Source organism: Cynara cardunculus (genome assembly GCF_001531365.2).
Source record: "Cynara cardunculus var. scolymus isolate 2C chromosome LG 10, CcrdV1, whole genome shotgun sequence".
In the NCBI taxonomy this organism is placed as follows: Eukaryota; Viridiplantae; Streptophyta; class Magnoliopsida; order Asterales; family Asteraceae; genus Cynara; species Cynara cardunculus.
The window spans coordinates 15160981-15172862 of record NC_037537.1 but is presented as its reverse complement, the minus strand read 5'-3'; the positions used below and the strand labels follow the sequence as shown (position 1 = coordinate 15172862).

Genomic DNA, 11882 nt, shown 5'->3' with positions numbered 1-11882 from the left:
AAACACTCCTATAAGTCAATAATATAGAAGCTTGTCCTTTTTGGTCATTTTATATATATAAGCAAAATTTGCCAAACACTAAAAAACAACTTATCAGCTTATTGCAGTTTGGTACCGCTATAAGCTAATCCAAACATTTTTTACAAAACTCCAGTTTAATACCGCATAAGTTAATAAACACTTTTACGAAAAACATAAGTTGTTTTAAATAAGCAATCCCAAACACCCCCTAAATTAAAATAAGTTACTTTTTATTGCACTTTGGCGTTGAGAGGAAAACGTAAAAGAAAACCTCTTAAACTTTCTGGACGCCCAGATCTGAGGGGGGAATGATCAAAACGACACCAAAAGTATGACAAGTTCCCAACCAACACTGCACCACTACCAGATGACCATCACCGGCGACGATTCTACCACAACTGCTACTACTCCGTCGACCTCCGAGACCAACTGGACTGTGTTATGCGGTTCTCTCGATTCTGCAGTTACGTTCGAGTCTTTTGATTTCCCCATCGACTCAGAATTCACGGCCAGGAAACCACCACTCCTTCTCCTACCACCTTCTTCCTCTGACTTTGAACCTTGCGAGATCAAACGTGAGCTATCTATCTGATTGTTATATGTGTCTTATGTTAATTAGTCGATTGATTTAGTTTTTGGTTATTTAGATGCGTCTTATCGGCGCCTATGTATGTTCTTTTAAATGCAGAAACATAGATTTTTGGATATTCAGTTTCTAATTCGTGTATCTAGGTGATGAATGTAAGTATTTTATGTTCCTGGTGATGAAGATTTATAAGCCTAGAAATACTATGCATCCTATGAAATTGTTTCAGTCGTTGTTTAATATGAAAATCACTGTCTCAATGTTTTAATACGAGTCAGCCTTTTTTCTTTACCCCAAGTACTTGGAGCATAGAAATCTTGCCCCCAAAATAGGCTTAGAGGTTAAACAAATGTGAGTCCCTGGGATCAGACTCTTCCGGCACTCTTGACTAATTGAAACAGTGTTTGCTGAACAATAATTCTTTTTGATTCATATGGGATAAAATATTACTGTGAGACCCAGTTGTCTATTGTTTTTGGTGTTGGGGAACAGAATTATGCTATGCAACGTAATGGGGGTATTCAGGTTTCACCTGTTGAACATGATCGTCATGTATCTTCTTCAATGGTGCTGAATCAAGCAATTCCTCTTTAAAAATATAAAACTATGTTACATGAACCTTGCACAAAGTGATCTAGATAGTAATGTGTACAAGAACCTAAGATCCATAGAAGGCCCAGCTTTAGTATTTTTATATCATGGATACACTTCAAATACATATGCCGGATACATTATATTATGTTATTGTTGATCTTTTTGACAATTGTGAGATACCTTCCAATGTTCATATTCAGGATATGGTTGGTGGCAGTTTCAAATATTTGAAAAGTTTCCTTCAATCAGTAGCATCAGAAAATTCTTTCTACCCCGAAATTGGTTTTTCAGGCCACATATATTATAACCCTAATTGAGATGACCTATATCGAGCAGAAGAAGAATAGAAACATCTGCCAAATGGAGTTTGTAAGTATCATGATTATCCATGTCCTCTTCAACTTTTTCTTTGCAAGCAATTGCAACTAGATCTTTTCTTCTAATTGGCAAAGAAGGAGGGGGGGGGGATGGGGGAGTTCTATTCTGTGATCTTCAAAATTGTCACCAACTAGGGACTGGATTGGATACAAAAATCAGGAGGTAATCAATTTTCTGGAGAGACGGATGTGAATGACCAGGATATTCAAGTGAAGTGCTTGATAAATATTGGTGAATAATACCCATGGAAACCATGATAGGCTGCAATAGCAAGTAGCAGATGATGAAGTTGCGGAGTTTCACAGACAGCTTCCCTGGACTATACTTTTTTTGAGATTGATTTAACCCTTGAAAATTTTGTAACCCATAATTTAGTCATAAACAGTTTGTTCAAACCCCTGAATCATAGACACATAGTATAATGCTATGTGCCATATTAATGTTTTTACTGCTATCTTGGTAAGCATCCATCTACAATATTAAAATTTGAAGGCGCTAATGTGCTTTTTAATAATGATGTCCTAGCTTTCTAAAAGAAGATGTCCCTAAAGTGTGTTGTTTCCCGTGTCAGTCTCAATACTTAGCCAAAAGATACGACATCTCCTTTTTTTAATCTTCAAACTTCCTGTGTCCAAGTATTTGAAGTGGATAAGTTTAAAGGACGTAGGTCAACAAGTTAACTATAGGTACACAGGCTTACATGCACAGCCTTCTTTTGGTTACCATCATCAATTCTAATTTTCTTATATTTTTGGTCAAGGGAAGCTACTTCTTATTATAAAGTAACCTCAGGATCTAAGGGTTGAAGTCAGAAGGGAAGAGAGAAAGATTGCTTGGTTCCACTGGATAATAAGCATGTTAGCGTTTGTGGATGCTGACAATGCAACTCTGAGACAATGCTGATCTAGATGCCTTTCGCTGTAGGACTCTTTGAGTGCTGATCATGTCACATAAACATATTACATGTCTGTAGGATAAAGATGGGTTTGAAGTAGCACTACTCTAAAACATGAAATACTGCAGAAGATGGCAAAAAGATTTATTGTTGAGATGCATTATACAGGAATGATATAGTAGACGATTGGAATCCTTGATCTATCCTAACCTATTTATGTGAAATAACCATGTTAATTTTGACGTACACCTGAAAGGGAGTGGAGTGAGCAATGATATCTAGACTTTCAGGTGGAAACTAATATGCTTTGTAGTCTTCACTTGTATTTTATCCTTTCTTCAATTCTGATGTGGTTTAGTCGTTAATTTCAGTAGTATGATATTGTGAGCTTTTGGCCTAATTGTATAGAGGTCCTTAGCATGCAGATAACTGATTTTCTTGAAAGAGCATATAATGCAATAAGTTAATGCTAAAAGATGGAATGATCAGAATCAGCACTCTTTTGCTGATGGGAAATTGGAACCTTGTGTATTGGTTACCACATGTTGCATAAATAATTATTCTTTCTTTAATCAAGAATATTAAGGGTTGGAGGAAGTAGCTCTATACATATATGAAGTACTTGTACCGTACCTCTATTGTACAAGTGCTTAACTAACTTACATTTTTCTTAACAACTTTTTATTTGGATGCATGGTTTGGTTATAAAGTATCTAACAATTTAACATACGGAAATTTTTATTTGCTCTGTTAGGGAGTAGCTAGCTCACTTTTTGGTACAGTGAGTATTGGGTCACTGGAAATGCCCCAAAATGCCTAGATCATTTGCATTCAGGTCAATAATAATGATCGTTATTTAGAATTCGTTGTCTAAATATTTAATGCACAAGTTCCGTTTTCTTCTCTTCCTCGAAAATGTAATTAGACTTTGGTCATTATCCCTGTTGTTCTTTGGGACTTATTGTTGCTTTTTTGTTTTAGTTTTTTATTTGTGCAAAACATTCGTTCTTCTAGAAACCTTCATGGCTCAATCTGACCAGTTTGTTAGACAATCTTCATTCTTCTTGCAGTAAATTTCACTCAGAAGCACGAAATTCGTCAGGTCTATGTCAGAAGTACAGCTCGTGTATATGAAATATATTATGCACCTGCTCTGCAGAGTGAAAATGAGTATCTATGTACTGTTCGATGTAGTGCTGCTTCTGTAGAGGACAATTTGTTCCCTGCAACTGATGTGAAAGAAGCTACTTCTGTAAACTTGCTGGGTGCGAATGGGATATTACGGAAAGGAAGAGTGCCAGGTGAGAATAACATTGGCAGCAACGAAGATGATTGGGTGGAAGTTAAACTCCCTGTTGGTCGAGTGGATGATGGAAATACTTATTTGCCAAACCAGACTTCGAACAACATCAGAAACCACCAGGTACAATCTAAAAATGAATTAAGAAAAATTTAGGATACCACCAACTAGATAAGTAGGGTGTTCCCAGTTAATAGATCTACAAGTCCTTTTATATGATACTACATGGGCATTTCATATTCTTGCTAGGAAATCAATGTGAATCGAGATGGTTTGAATATTGCACTTGTCATTTATACAGAAACATATACCTTACTGAAAATGGAAATTACAACTATTGATGATATGTGCAACTTGCCATTGAAGGTGAAAAAAAACAAAATCCTGGCAGAAGATATTAATAAGGGTCAGGTAGAAGGACATTTTTTAAGTAGAACCAAATAGAGCGGATCAGCAGTTGCCTTTTCTCTTCTTTTTGTTAGTAAATCCCGAGCTTTTGCAGTTTGAGATTTTGATAGGCTTATAACCGATGCTGTAATTTGACCAGGCATGGACATAAATCAGATTGTAATGAACTAGGTATAGTTGTAAACACGATGACGTGGAAAGGTAGGACTCAACAGACTATTGCTTCTTGATTTAAAAGGAAATATCAACATATGTATACCAATGCATGGGGATATCTTCTGATACACACAAACGGTTAGCATTTGGGATCACTACTTCACATGCTGTAAAATTACTAATTATATAATAATGAAAATGCGAGTCGAACAATGTGTGTGTGTATGTATAGTTCAAAAAGAACGATGTTTCTAACCATTTATCGACTTCTCTGTTAACAAATCATCATATTTTCAAGAATGCAAATTTGACTCTGAACTCTGAAGTCGACAAATGTTTTTTTTTTTTGAAGGGGGAGGGTTGTTAACCAAAACCATTAGACAAACTTGACACAGAGACTGGACTTAGGATCCTTTATTATGCATAAGAGGTATATGGAGATCTTTCCTTGTTGAAGGACGGCTGAAATCAAGCCAAGGTCAGATTGATTGTGATTTTGATTCAGCTTCCTGCAATTCTTTCATTCTCCAACCTGATGGTAATTGGTGAGTTGAGTAACAAGGCCTCCTATCGATCACTCCTTAGTTTGAGGGTTCATATGGCAAACGTGGCAAGATGTTCATTTGTTCGAGTTAGGAAAACACTCACTTTTCTCAACTTCAGTGTTCAATTTGCATTTTTGTAATACAAGCTCTACTTGTCCAATTGCTTCAAATACTGTTCACTTTTTCTCTGAAACAGGCAGATAGTACAATGGTTTCACTGCAAACATAACCTTCGAGATATTGACTTCATTTTCGTTTGATCTTTTCTATTTGAATCATCTGATTCCTGGATCACTATATCTTCTGTGTTGAGAATTTCATTGAAGAAGTTTGTGTCAAGATATTCAGCAAACTAAAATTCTTTAGGTAGATTTCAAATAATGTTGGTTTTATTGTATTTTACAGGATTTCTATGAGGCTACAGCCGAAATCAATGACTCAGAGCCTTGTATCTCACTCACACTTCGTTTGCTATCACTTCAAAGTAAAGGCTGTGTATATGTTGACGAAGTGTACGTGTTTGCCGACCCTATTGATACAAACGATTCCGAGAATCAGACAGTAAATGTAGAAAGCTCAGCTGGAAGTTCACTCATGACTATGCTTGTTCCCACACTTCTAGGATTGTCAAAATCTAGATCTCTCCAGTTACACGATCAACATAATTCCAAATCCCTTGCAAAACCGATTGAAATTGAGTCAGAACCAGCCACTTCAACTAATCCAGTTAATCATTCTGATCAGCATGATGAGAAGTTGCTAAAACAGAGTGAGGACAAAGCTGAATTGAGTCAGTTCCAAGTGCCAGCTTCAGCTTTGGCTTCGGTTCCAGAGGAAGATAAAGTATGTGATTTGACAAGAAGAAACGGATTTTCATATAATCGAGCCGAAAGCTTACTGGAACAACTTGTGTCACGAGTGAGTAGAATTGAAGATATCTGCATGAGGTTTGAAGAGAGCATGTTGAAGCCAATAAACAACATGGAGGCAAGACTCCAGCATGTAGAGCAGCAGGTTGAATTACTTGCCAAAAACACCCGCTGTCCAGTATCACCCTCTTGTCTAAGTCTTGGACCGAACCCTAGATCAATAAGCAACGATGGAAGCCATTTTCAATTTTCTGGTGGATCCGACTCAGAAAAAGAGGGATCTGTCTCAAACGAGACCAATAAACTACCTAAAGGTACTCAGGTTCACGAAGGTCTTATGGCTACTGACCTGGAGTCTCCATGTTGTGATGAAAAAGAGGAAGTGAATGATGTTTCGGAATCACCAAAGAAGGAAAAACCGAAGAAATCTATTTCAATTGATGACGCGTTGGCTGCAGCACTGGCTGGATTTTCATCTTTCACTAAAGCCGATGATAGTCATGTGGTTGCACCCCTTGAATCTCCAGAAGAAGAGTCTTTGAATAGTAACCAAGCTCCTATAGATACAACTCTTGTATCTAATAGCAATGGCGATGCTTCAATTTGTTGTGGATCTCTGAACGCTACTGCCTCTGAGTTAAGGGAGGAGGACGAAGATACCACAAAATCTAATGAATCTTTGAACGTATCTGTTCCTGAGTCTACAACTTCTTGTGATGCTTCCACAGAGATTCCGGATGATAGTTTTTGCTTACAAGAAACATCTAAAGAAGCTACGGACCCCACTCACGAAAATCACAAATCTGATGCTGATCTTGGTAAACAAGACTCTATTAGAGCGGTGAATTTTGACAAATCCGACATCCTCAAACATTTCCCTGATCAGTCCCAAGATGCCGTAGAAGTTAAGGATGGATCTGAATCTATAGATTTTGAATCTTCTATCCTTGAGGTGAAGTTTTCTTCTTCGGAGAACAGCAGTCTCATATCCGGCCTTGAATCCCTTCTGTTCTACACAGATGATCCCACTACTGATGAAGGTGTATTGATTACTCCAAAATTGAATGTGTGCGATCTAGAGGATAAAACTACTACATCAAATGCAAACGATCTACTGGTGGAGTTGAACGGTGATCATGGCGGCGAAGAAATGCAACAGGATCTTCCGCCTGTTCAACAGGAAACATCTTTTGCAAGTCTCATTTGATTCTCTTTCGGTGAGGAATTGTTTCCTATATCACATACGACTTATATTTATATCACATCTACAACGAAAACCTGTGCTATCCGTGTTACTTAGTTTCGAACTAAACATTGCTTTTGCCCGATTATGTTCATGAGGTAGTGTGAAGTAGAGACTTAGATCCCCTTGGTGCTGCAACAATCAAGCTCGAGCTTTGGATCTCTCCAAGTTTGCAACCCTTTTGAGATAGCTCAAACCGATAGACCCTGGGTTTGCTTATAAGTGATCATTAGTTAGAGTCCCCTCAGGGGCACTGAAGGCTGTTAACTTGAGGTCAAGCTGGTCTTAACAACAATGGTTATAAATACAAATAAAAAGTCAGCCTAAATTCAAAGCTTAGATCATGCTCAACTATTAGGTTAGAAAGATCCAATGTAGAAGTCTGTGTTTGATGATGTACCAAATAACAAGCAAATTAAAATGATGAAATCCAATGTCACTACGGCAATTTCTTAGTTAATAAGAAATTATGGGGTTGTGAGTATAATTATTTATTAGGAAATTGGTTTTTGATAATTGTTAATGTAACATCAATACTTTTTGTTGATGTGATGATAAATATTTTATGAAAGGGGTTGTGAAATATAACCCTATAAGAATTCATACCCCTCCTACTCTACTCTTCTCACACATAAATTCATAATCATTTTTAAGTTTTAGTTTACATGTTATAACCTTTATAATTTGTTATTTAATTTATTTTATATTATTTATTTATTTTTTATTTTATACCTTTATTATATTAACGTACATAATTGTATATTGACTTAAATATGTTAAAAAAGTACAATTCTTTTTTAACAAATTACATTGTTATAATCATCTTGTCAATATCTTTAAAATGAGCCTAATATTGAATGTTTTTGGATTTAATCATATTATTATATAAAATAAATACTAGAAAATTGTTTTTAGTACTTGTACTTTATAGTTTATATCCTTATATTTATTTATTTATTTATTTAATTTTTTTATATTCTTTATTTTTTATTTTACACCCTTATTTTTTAACATACATAATCATATACTAAATAAAATACATCATAAAAATAATATTGTTTATCTAATACAAATTACACCGTTATAATCACCTCGTCAATACCTTCAAAATGAGCTAAATATAAAATATTTTTGGGTTTAATCATATTATTAAATATCGTAAATACATAAAACATATGAATTATTTGTAATACTTACACTTTTAGCCCTTATAATTATTTATTCAATTTGTTTTATATCTCTTACTTTTTCATTATTCATTTTACACTCCTATTATATTAACATACTAATCATGCCTTTAAGATCTTTTCCATTTAGATCTTTTGACTCATGAAGCCAACCAACATCAATCAATTTGATACTTCCATTCAATCTATCATCTTCATATCAGTGAACCTAGAAAAGCAATCGATTCCAACCTGATATAATATCCTAATTTTTTCCACACTTACCTTATTCGATATCAACTCTTACGAGCTTGATGTTTCCACGCATCATTCAAAATAACCGATGGATTATGATCCTAGTATTAACTTCTTTAGCTCCGACTTCTTTCTACAATTGAACAATCTTCAAAGAGGTCTATCCCTCGAATAATCGAAGACAGCGACTGAGTTTGACCAAAGATAGAGACAATAACGTGGGTTGGGGGAGACATATACGGGTTGCGGTGACAACAATGACGGGGGAGACGATAACAATTAGAGATGGGTTGATTGGGGGGGGGGGGATGTGAGACAGGAATAGGATGGGATGGTTAGGTATATGTTCTTTTTTGTTTTTTTAATTGTTATTTAGGTTAGTCGTTGTCATTCTAGGTAATAAGGACTTATTTATCAGGTTTCAAAACGTAACACCCATGATTTTCAGAATTCCATTTATGATTAATCACATTATCGAATGGTATTAAAAATGATAAATTATGAGGGTTTTACATAATTATCATCTTAGGATGGTTGGAGATCTATTCGGGCACGAAAAACGAAGAAGTCGTGCGACCATAGACTAATGTGACTTTCCATGCGACTTTTGCCACGTGAAAAAAGTAACGTTAAGGAGCTCTAAAGGTCCGGGTTTTTGGGGGTTTTCCGCATTTCTTCACCCCACCTCTTCCCCTCTACCATTTTCTCTATAAATTGAGTTTTTGGGAAGCTTGAGGTCCGATTTTAAGGGCCATAAGAAGCATTTCTTGGTGATTTGAAGTTCTTGGAATGTTGAAGGTAAGATCTAAGCTACCATATTTTGATCTAGGGTTCGGTTCCTTTTCACCCTCAACTCTCATTTCTTCTTTGGTGGTATATTTTTTGAGATTTGGGAGTAAGTGAGGTGTTCTTGAGAGTTATGCAACTTAGATCTAAAGTTCTAGCTTGAGGATTTCACGTCGTCACCAAAGGAAGCTCAAGATTTGAGGTAAAACCTAAATTTAGCATAAATCTAGCACGACGAGTTAAAGTTGCTTTGTAAATGCCAAAAATGTCTATTTTGAAGTTTCAAGTGTTTTCCTTGAGATTTATCAAATGTGTTGGTGTTTGGTGAAATTTCGTTCTTGGTATATTTCATTTTACAAAATATTGAGGAATGCTTATAATTGAGGATTTTGGATATTTTAATATCAAATCATAAGGTGTGTGGATTATTATGCATTATTGATATATTGATTTTATGAATCATTAGAAATTACATATGATTTGAGTTTGTTGGGTTTTGTGTTATTTAGGCCATGAGATTTATTAAACTCTTCGCATGCATTTTGGAGTTTATAATGACTCATTTTGGATTAGTCAAACGAGTGGAAGAGCTTCTTGTCTTAGATTTGAGATAAATACATGTTTTGGGGCTTTTGCCCTAAAGTAAGCACTAAGGTCGTTTTATGGCCTTAAAGTGAAACTCGACAACATTGATACATAGTTTACTTTGTGTTCGCCACATTCAATGGATATGGGTCTCCCCCATTGCCAAAAAGTGTTATTTTTGGATAGTGTATTATCCATGGTTTCAATATTGTTTTGGGGGTATGGAGTGTATCCATAGATTCTAGTTTTGGTATCTTGGAACTTATCCATGTTTTAAGATTTAGATATTAGAGTTTTTATCAATGTTTTCAATATTTGAATATTAAACTTTTTTCACAATTTGAGTGAATATTGGGTTTTGACTTCATGTTAAATGGGTGCTTTGGTTCACGAGTTTTATTACGAAAGTGGTGTGTTTTGGAAAGGTGTCGCTTTTATATTTAATACATATCATTTTGGAAATTGTGATTTAAATAGCATTCTTTCTGTTTTATCGTTTTATAAATATGATGAAAACTGCTTGAATTCACTAGGCGTAAGCCTAACGTTTTTTGTTTGTCAGCATGTGCACCAGGTCCTTGTGGGGGTGGTATTAGCGACACTTGATCAAAGTCGAGTGCTAGTTGAAGACTCACAAAGCACTTAAATCTTTGGGACGTTTTCTTATCGTTGGAGATGACGATTTTCAGTGAGGGTTATAATAACACCAGTTTCAATCTAGTTTTGTTTGGAGTTATATTCTAACTCGTTGACTTTAACTTTATTGTATCATTGTTTGTAAGTATAAAGAAGTTTAAGGAGGATTGTATTGACTTTAATGTTCTATAAAAAAAAATTAAATTTGTCGCTCTTTTTTGAGGGTATTACAAGTTGGTATCAGAGCATAAGTTTGAGAGATTTAGGTATTAATTTAGGATGCTTAAACTCAAACTAGCGTCTTTCTAAGTGAAGGAAGGTGAAAACACACGATTAGACACTTTAAGATAGAATATTCTGAGGTCGATAGATACACTAGCACCGAGAATCATGACGATGATAGCAAGGATCCTTATGTATGATATGTTCATATTTGCACGTGGCGAACGAATAGAAAGGTCAAAGTGCTATTATGAATTTAAAGTTACATGTATGTGCTTGACTCACCTTGATGTGATGACTAATGGGGGTAACAAGTGTTTTTCGGTTGGAAGAGTAACAACATGTTGACGTTTTGTAGCGTTGTCGTCTTGTGTGACAGCTAAGTATGTTGATCATAACCACAAGGGTGGTGCCTGATTGGTTTGAGTTTGGCTCCAAAGGTCAAAAGTACCAGGAGGTCCCAGGTTCAAATCCAAGGAGGAATAAAAATCCCCTTGTGGCCATGGAGGTTCAAATGCGGTGACTTCGGGCTATCTGTAAAGCAGATGGTCTCCCTGAGATTAGTCGGCTCGCATAGCGAGTTGGATATCCAGGTTAATAAAAAAAAGTATGTTGATCATTTTAAACTGACTATTGTGGGCCAGGGAGATTGGTTAACTTTGAGGCTTAGACTTGTGGAATCACCAATGATTTGAGAAATTGTAAGGTTGATAGGTAGGATTGTGGTTTATCGTCTTAAAAATATGTATTGATCTTCTTTATCAATATAAGTTTTTATAAAACCCCTTCTACAAATTGTTATCTATAAACTCTTGTAGATCCGATTGGGACCAACATTATTTTTAATTGTTATGATAGTAGTTGCTAAATGTGCTTCTATATTATTAGACTATTACCTAATTTTCAAGGAGGTTGTAATGGAATTATCTTTTCATGAAGAATACATTTATTTTGATAGAGATCTATTTTTAAAAGGGAGCGCGACAATGTGATTGTAAAGATCTATTTTTTAAGGGAAGAGTATGTTGTTTTGACAGATTTTTTTTAGGGAGAGAAATCAAGTATAACTGTTGAGAAAATCTGATTCATTTCTTCAGGGGAAGTATATCTGAAGAAGTTTTTGTTTACTGATTTGTCTTGTTTGTAAAGGATAAAATTTCAGTCTTTGATTGTTAATGATGCTCGTGATTCTCCTGATAATCATGAGGGGGAGAAATAATATCAAAGACATATAAAA

At 35.4% G+C, this 11882-nt stretch overlaps 1 protein-coding gene across 2 annotated transcripts; it reads left to right on the top strand.

Annotated features, from left to right (window-relative positions):
- Positions 1–308: 308 nt before the first annotated feature.
- LOC112519562 lies at positions 309–10593 on the top strand. Of its 2 annotated transcripts, XM_025127761.1 has the most exons (4): positions 309–596; positions 3545–3897; positions 5289–6969; positions 10350–10593. In XM_025127761.1, exons 1-3 carry the CDS (start codon positions 353–355, stop codon positions 6957–6959), a joined length of 2268 nt encoding a protein of 755 aa, XP_024983529.1. In that variant the 5' UTR covers positions 309–352; the 3' UTR covers positions 6960–6969; positions 10350–10593. The 2 variants fall into 2 exon arrangements, with proteins under 2 accessions (XP_024983529.1, XP_024983528.1); XM_025127760.1 differs by lacking the exon at positions 10350–10593 and having other exon boundaries at positions 5289–7080.
- Positions 10594–11882: the final 1289 nt, after the last annotated feature.

Coding starts and splice junctions, on each gene's coding strand:
- LOC112519562 (XM_025127761.1), top strand. CDS start 353: ATGACAAGTTCCCAACCAACACTGCACCACTACCAGATGACCATCACC. Junction 597..3,544: donor TGAACCTTGCGAGATCAAAC/GTGAGCTATCTA, acceptor TTCTTCTTGCAG/TAAATTTCACTCAGAAGCAC. Junction 3,898..5,288: donor ACAACATCAGAAACCACCAG/GTACAATCTAAA, acceptor TGTATTTTACAG/GATTTCTATGAGGCTACAGC.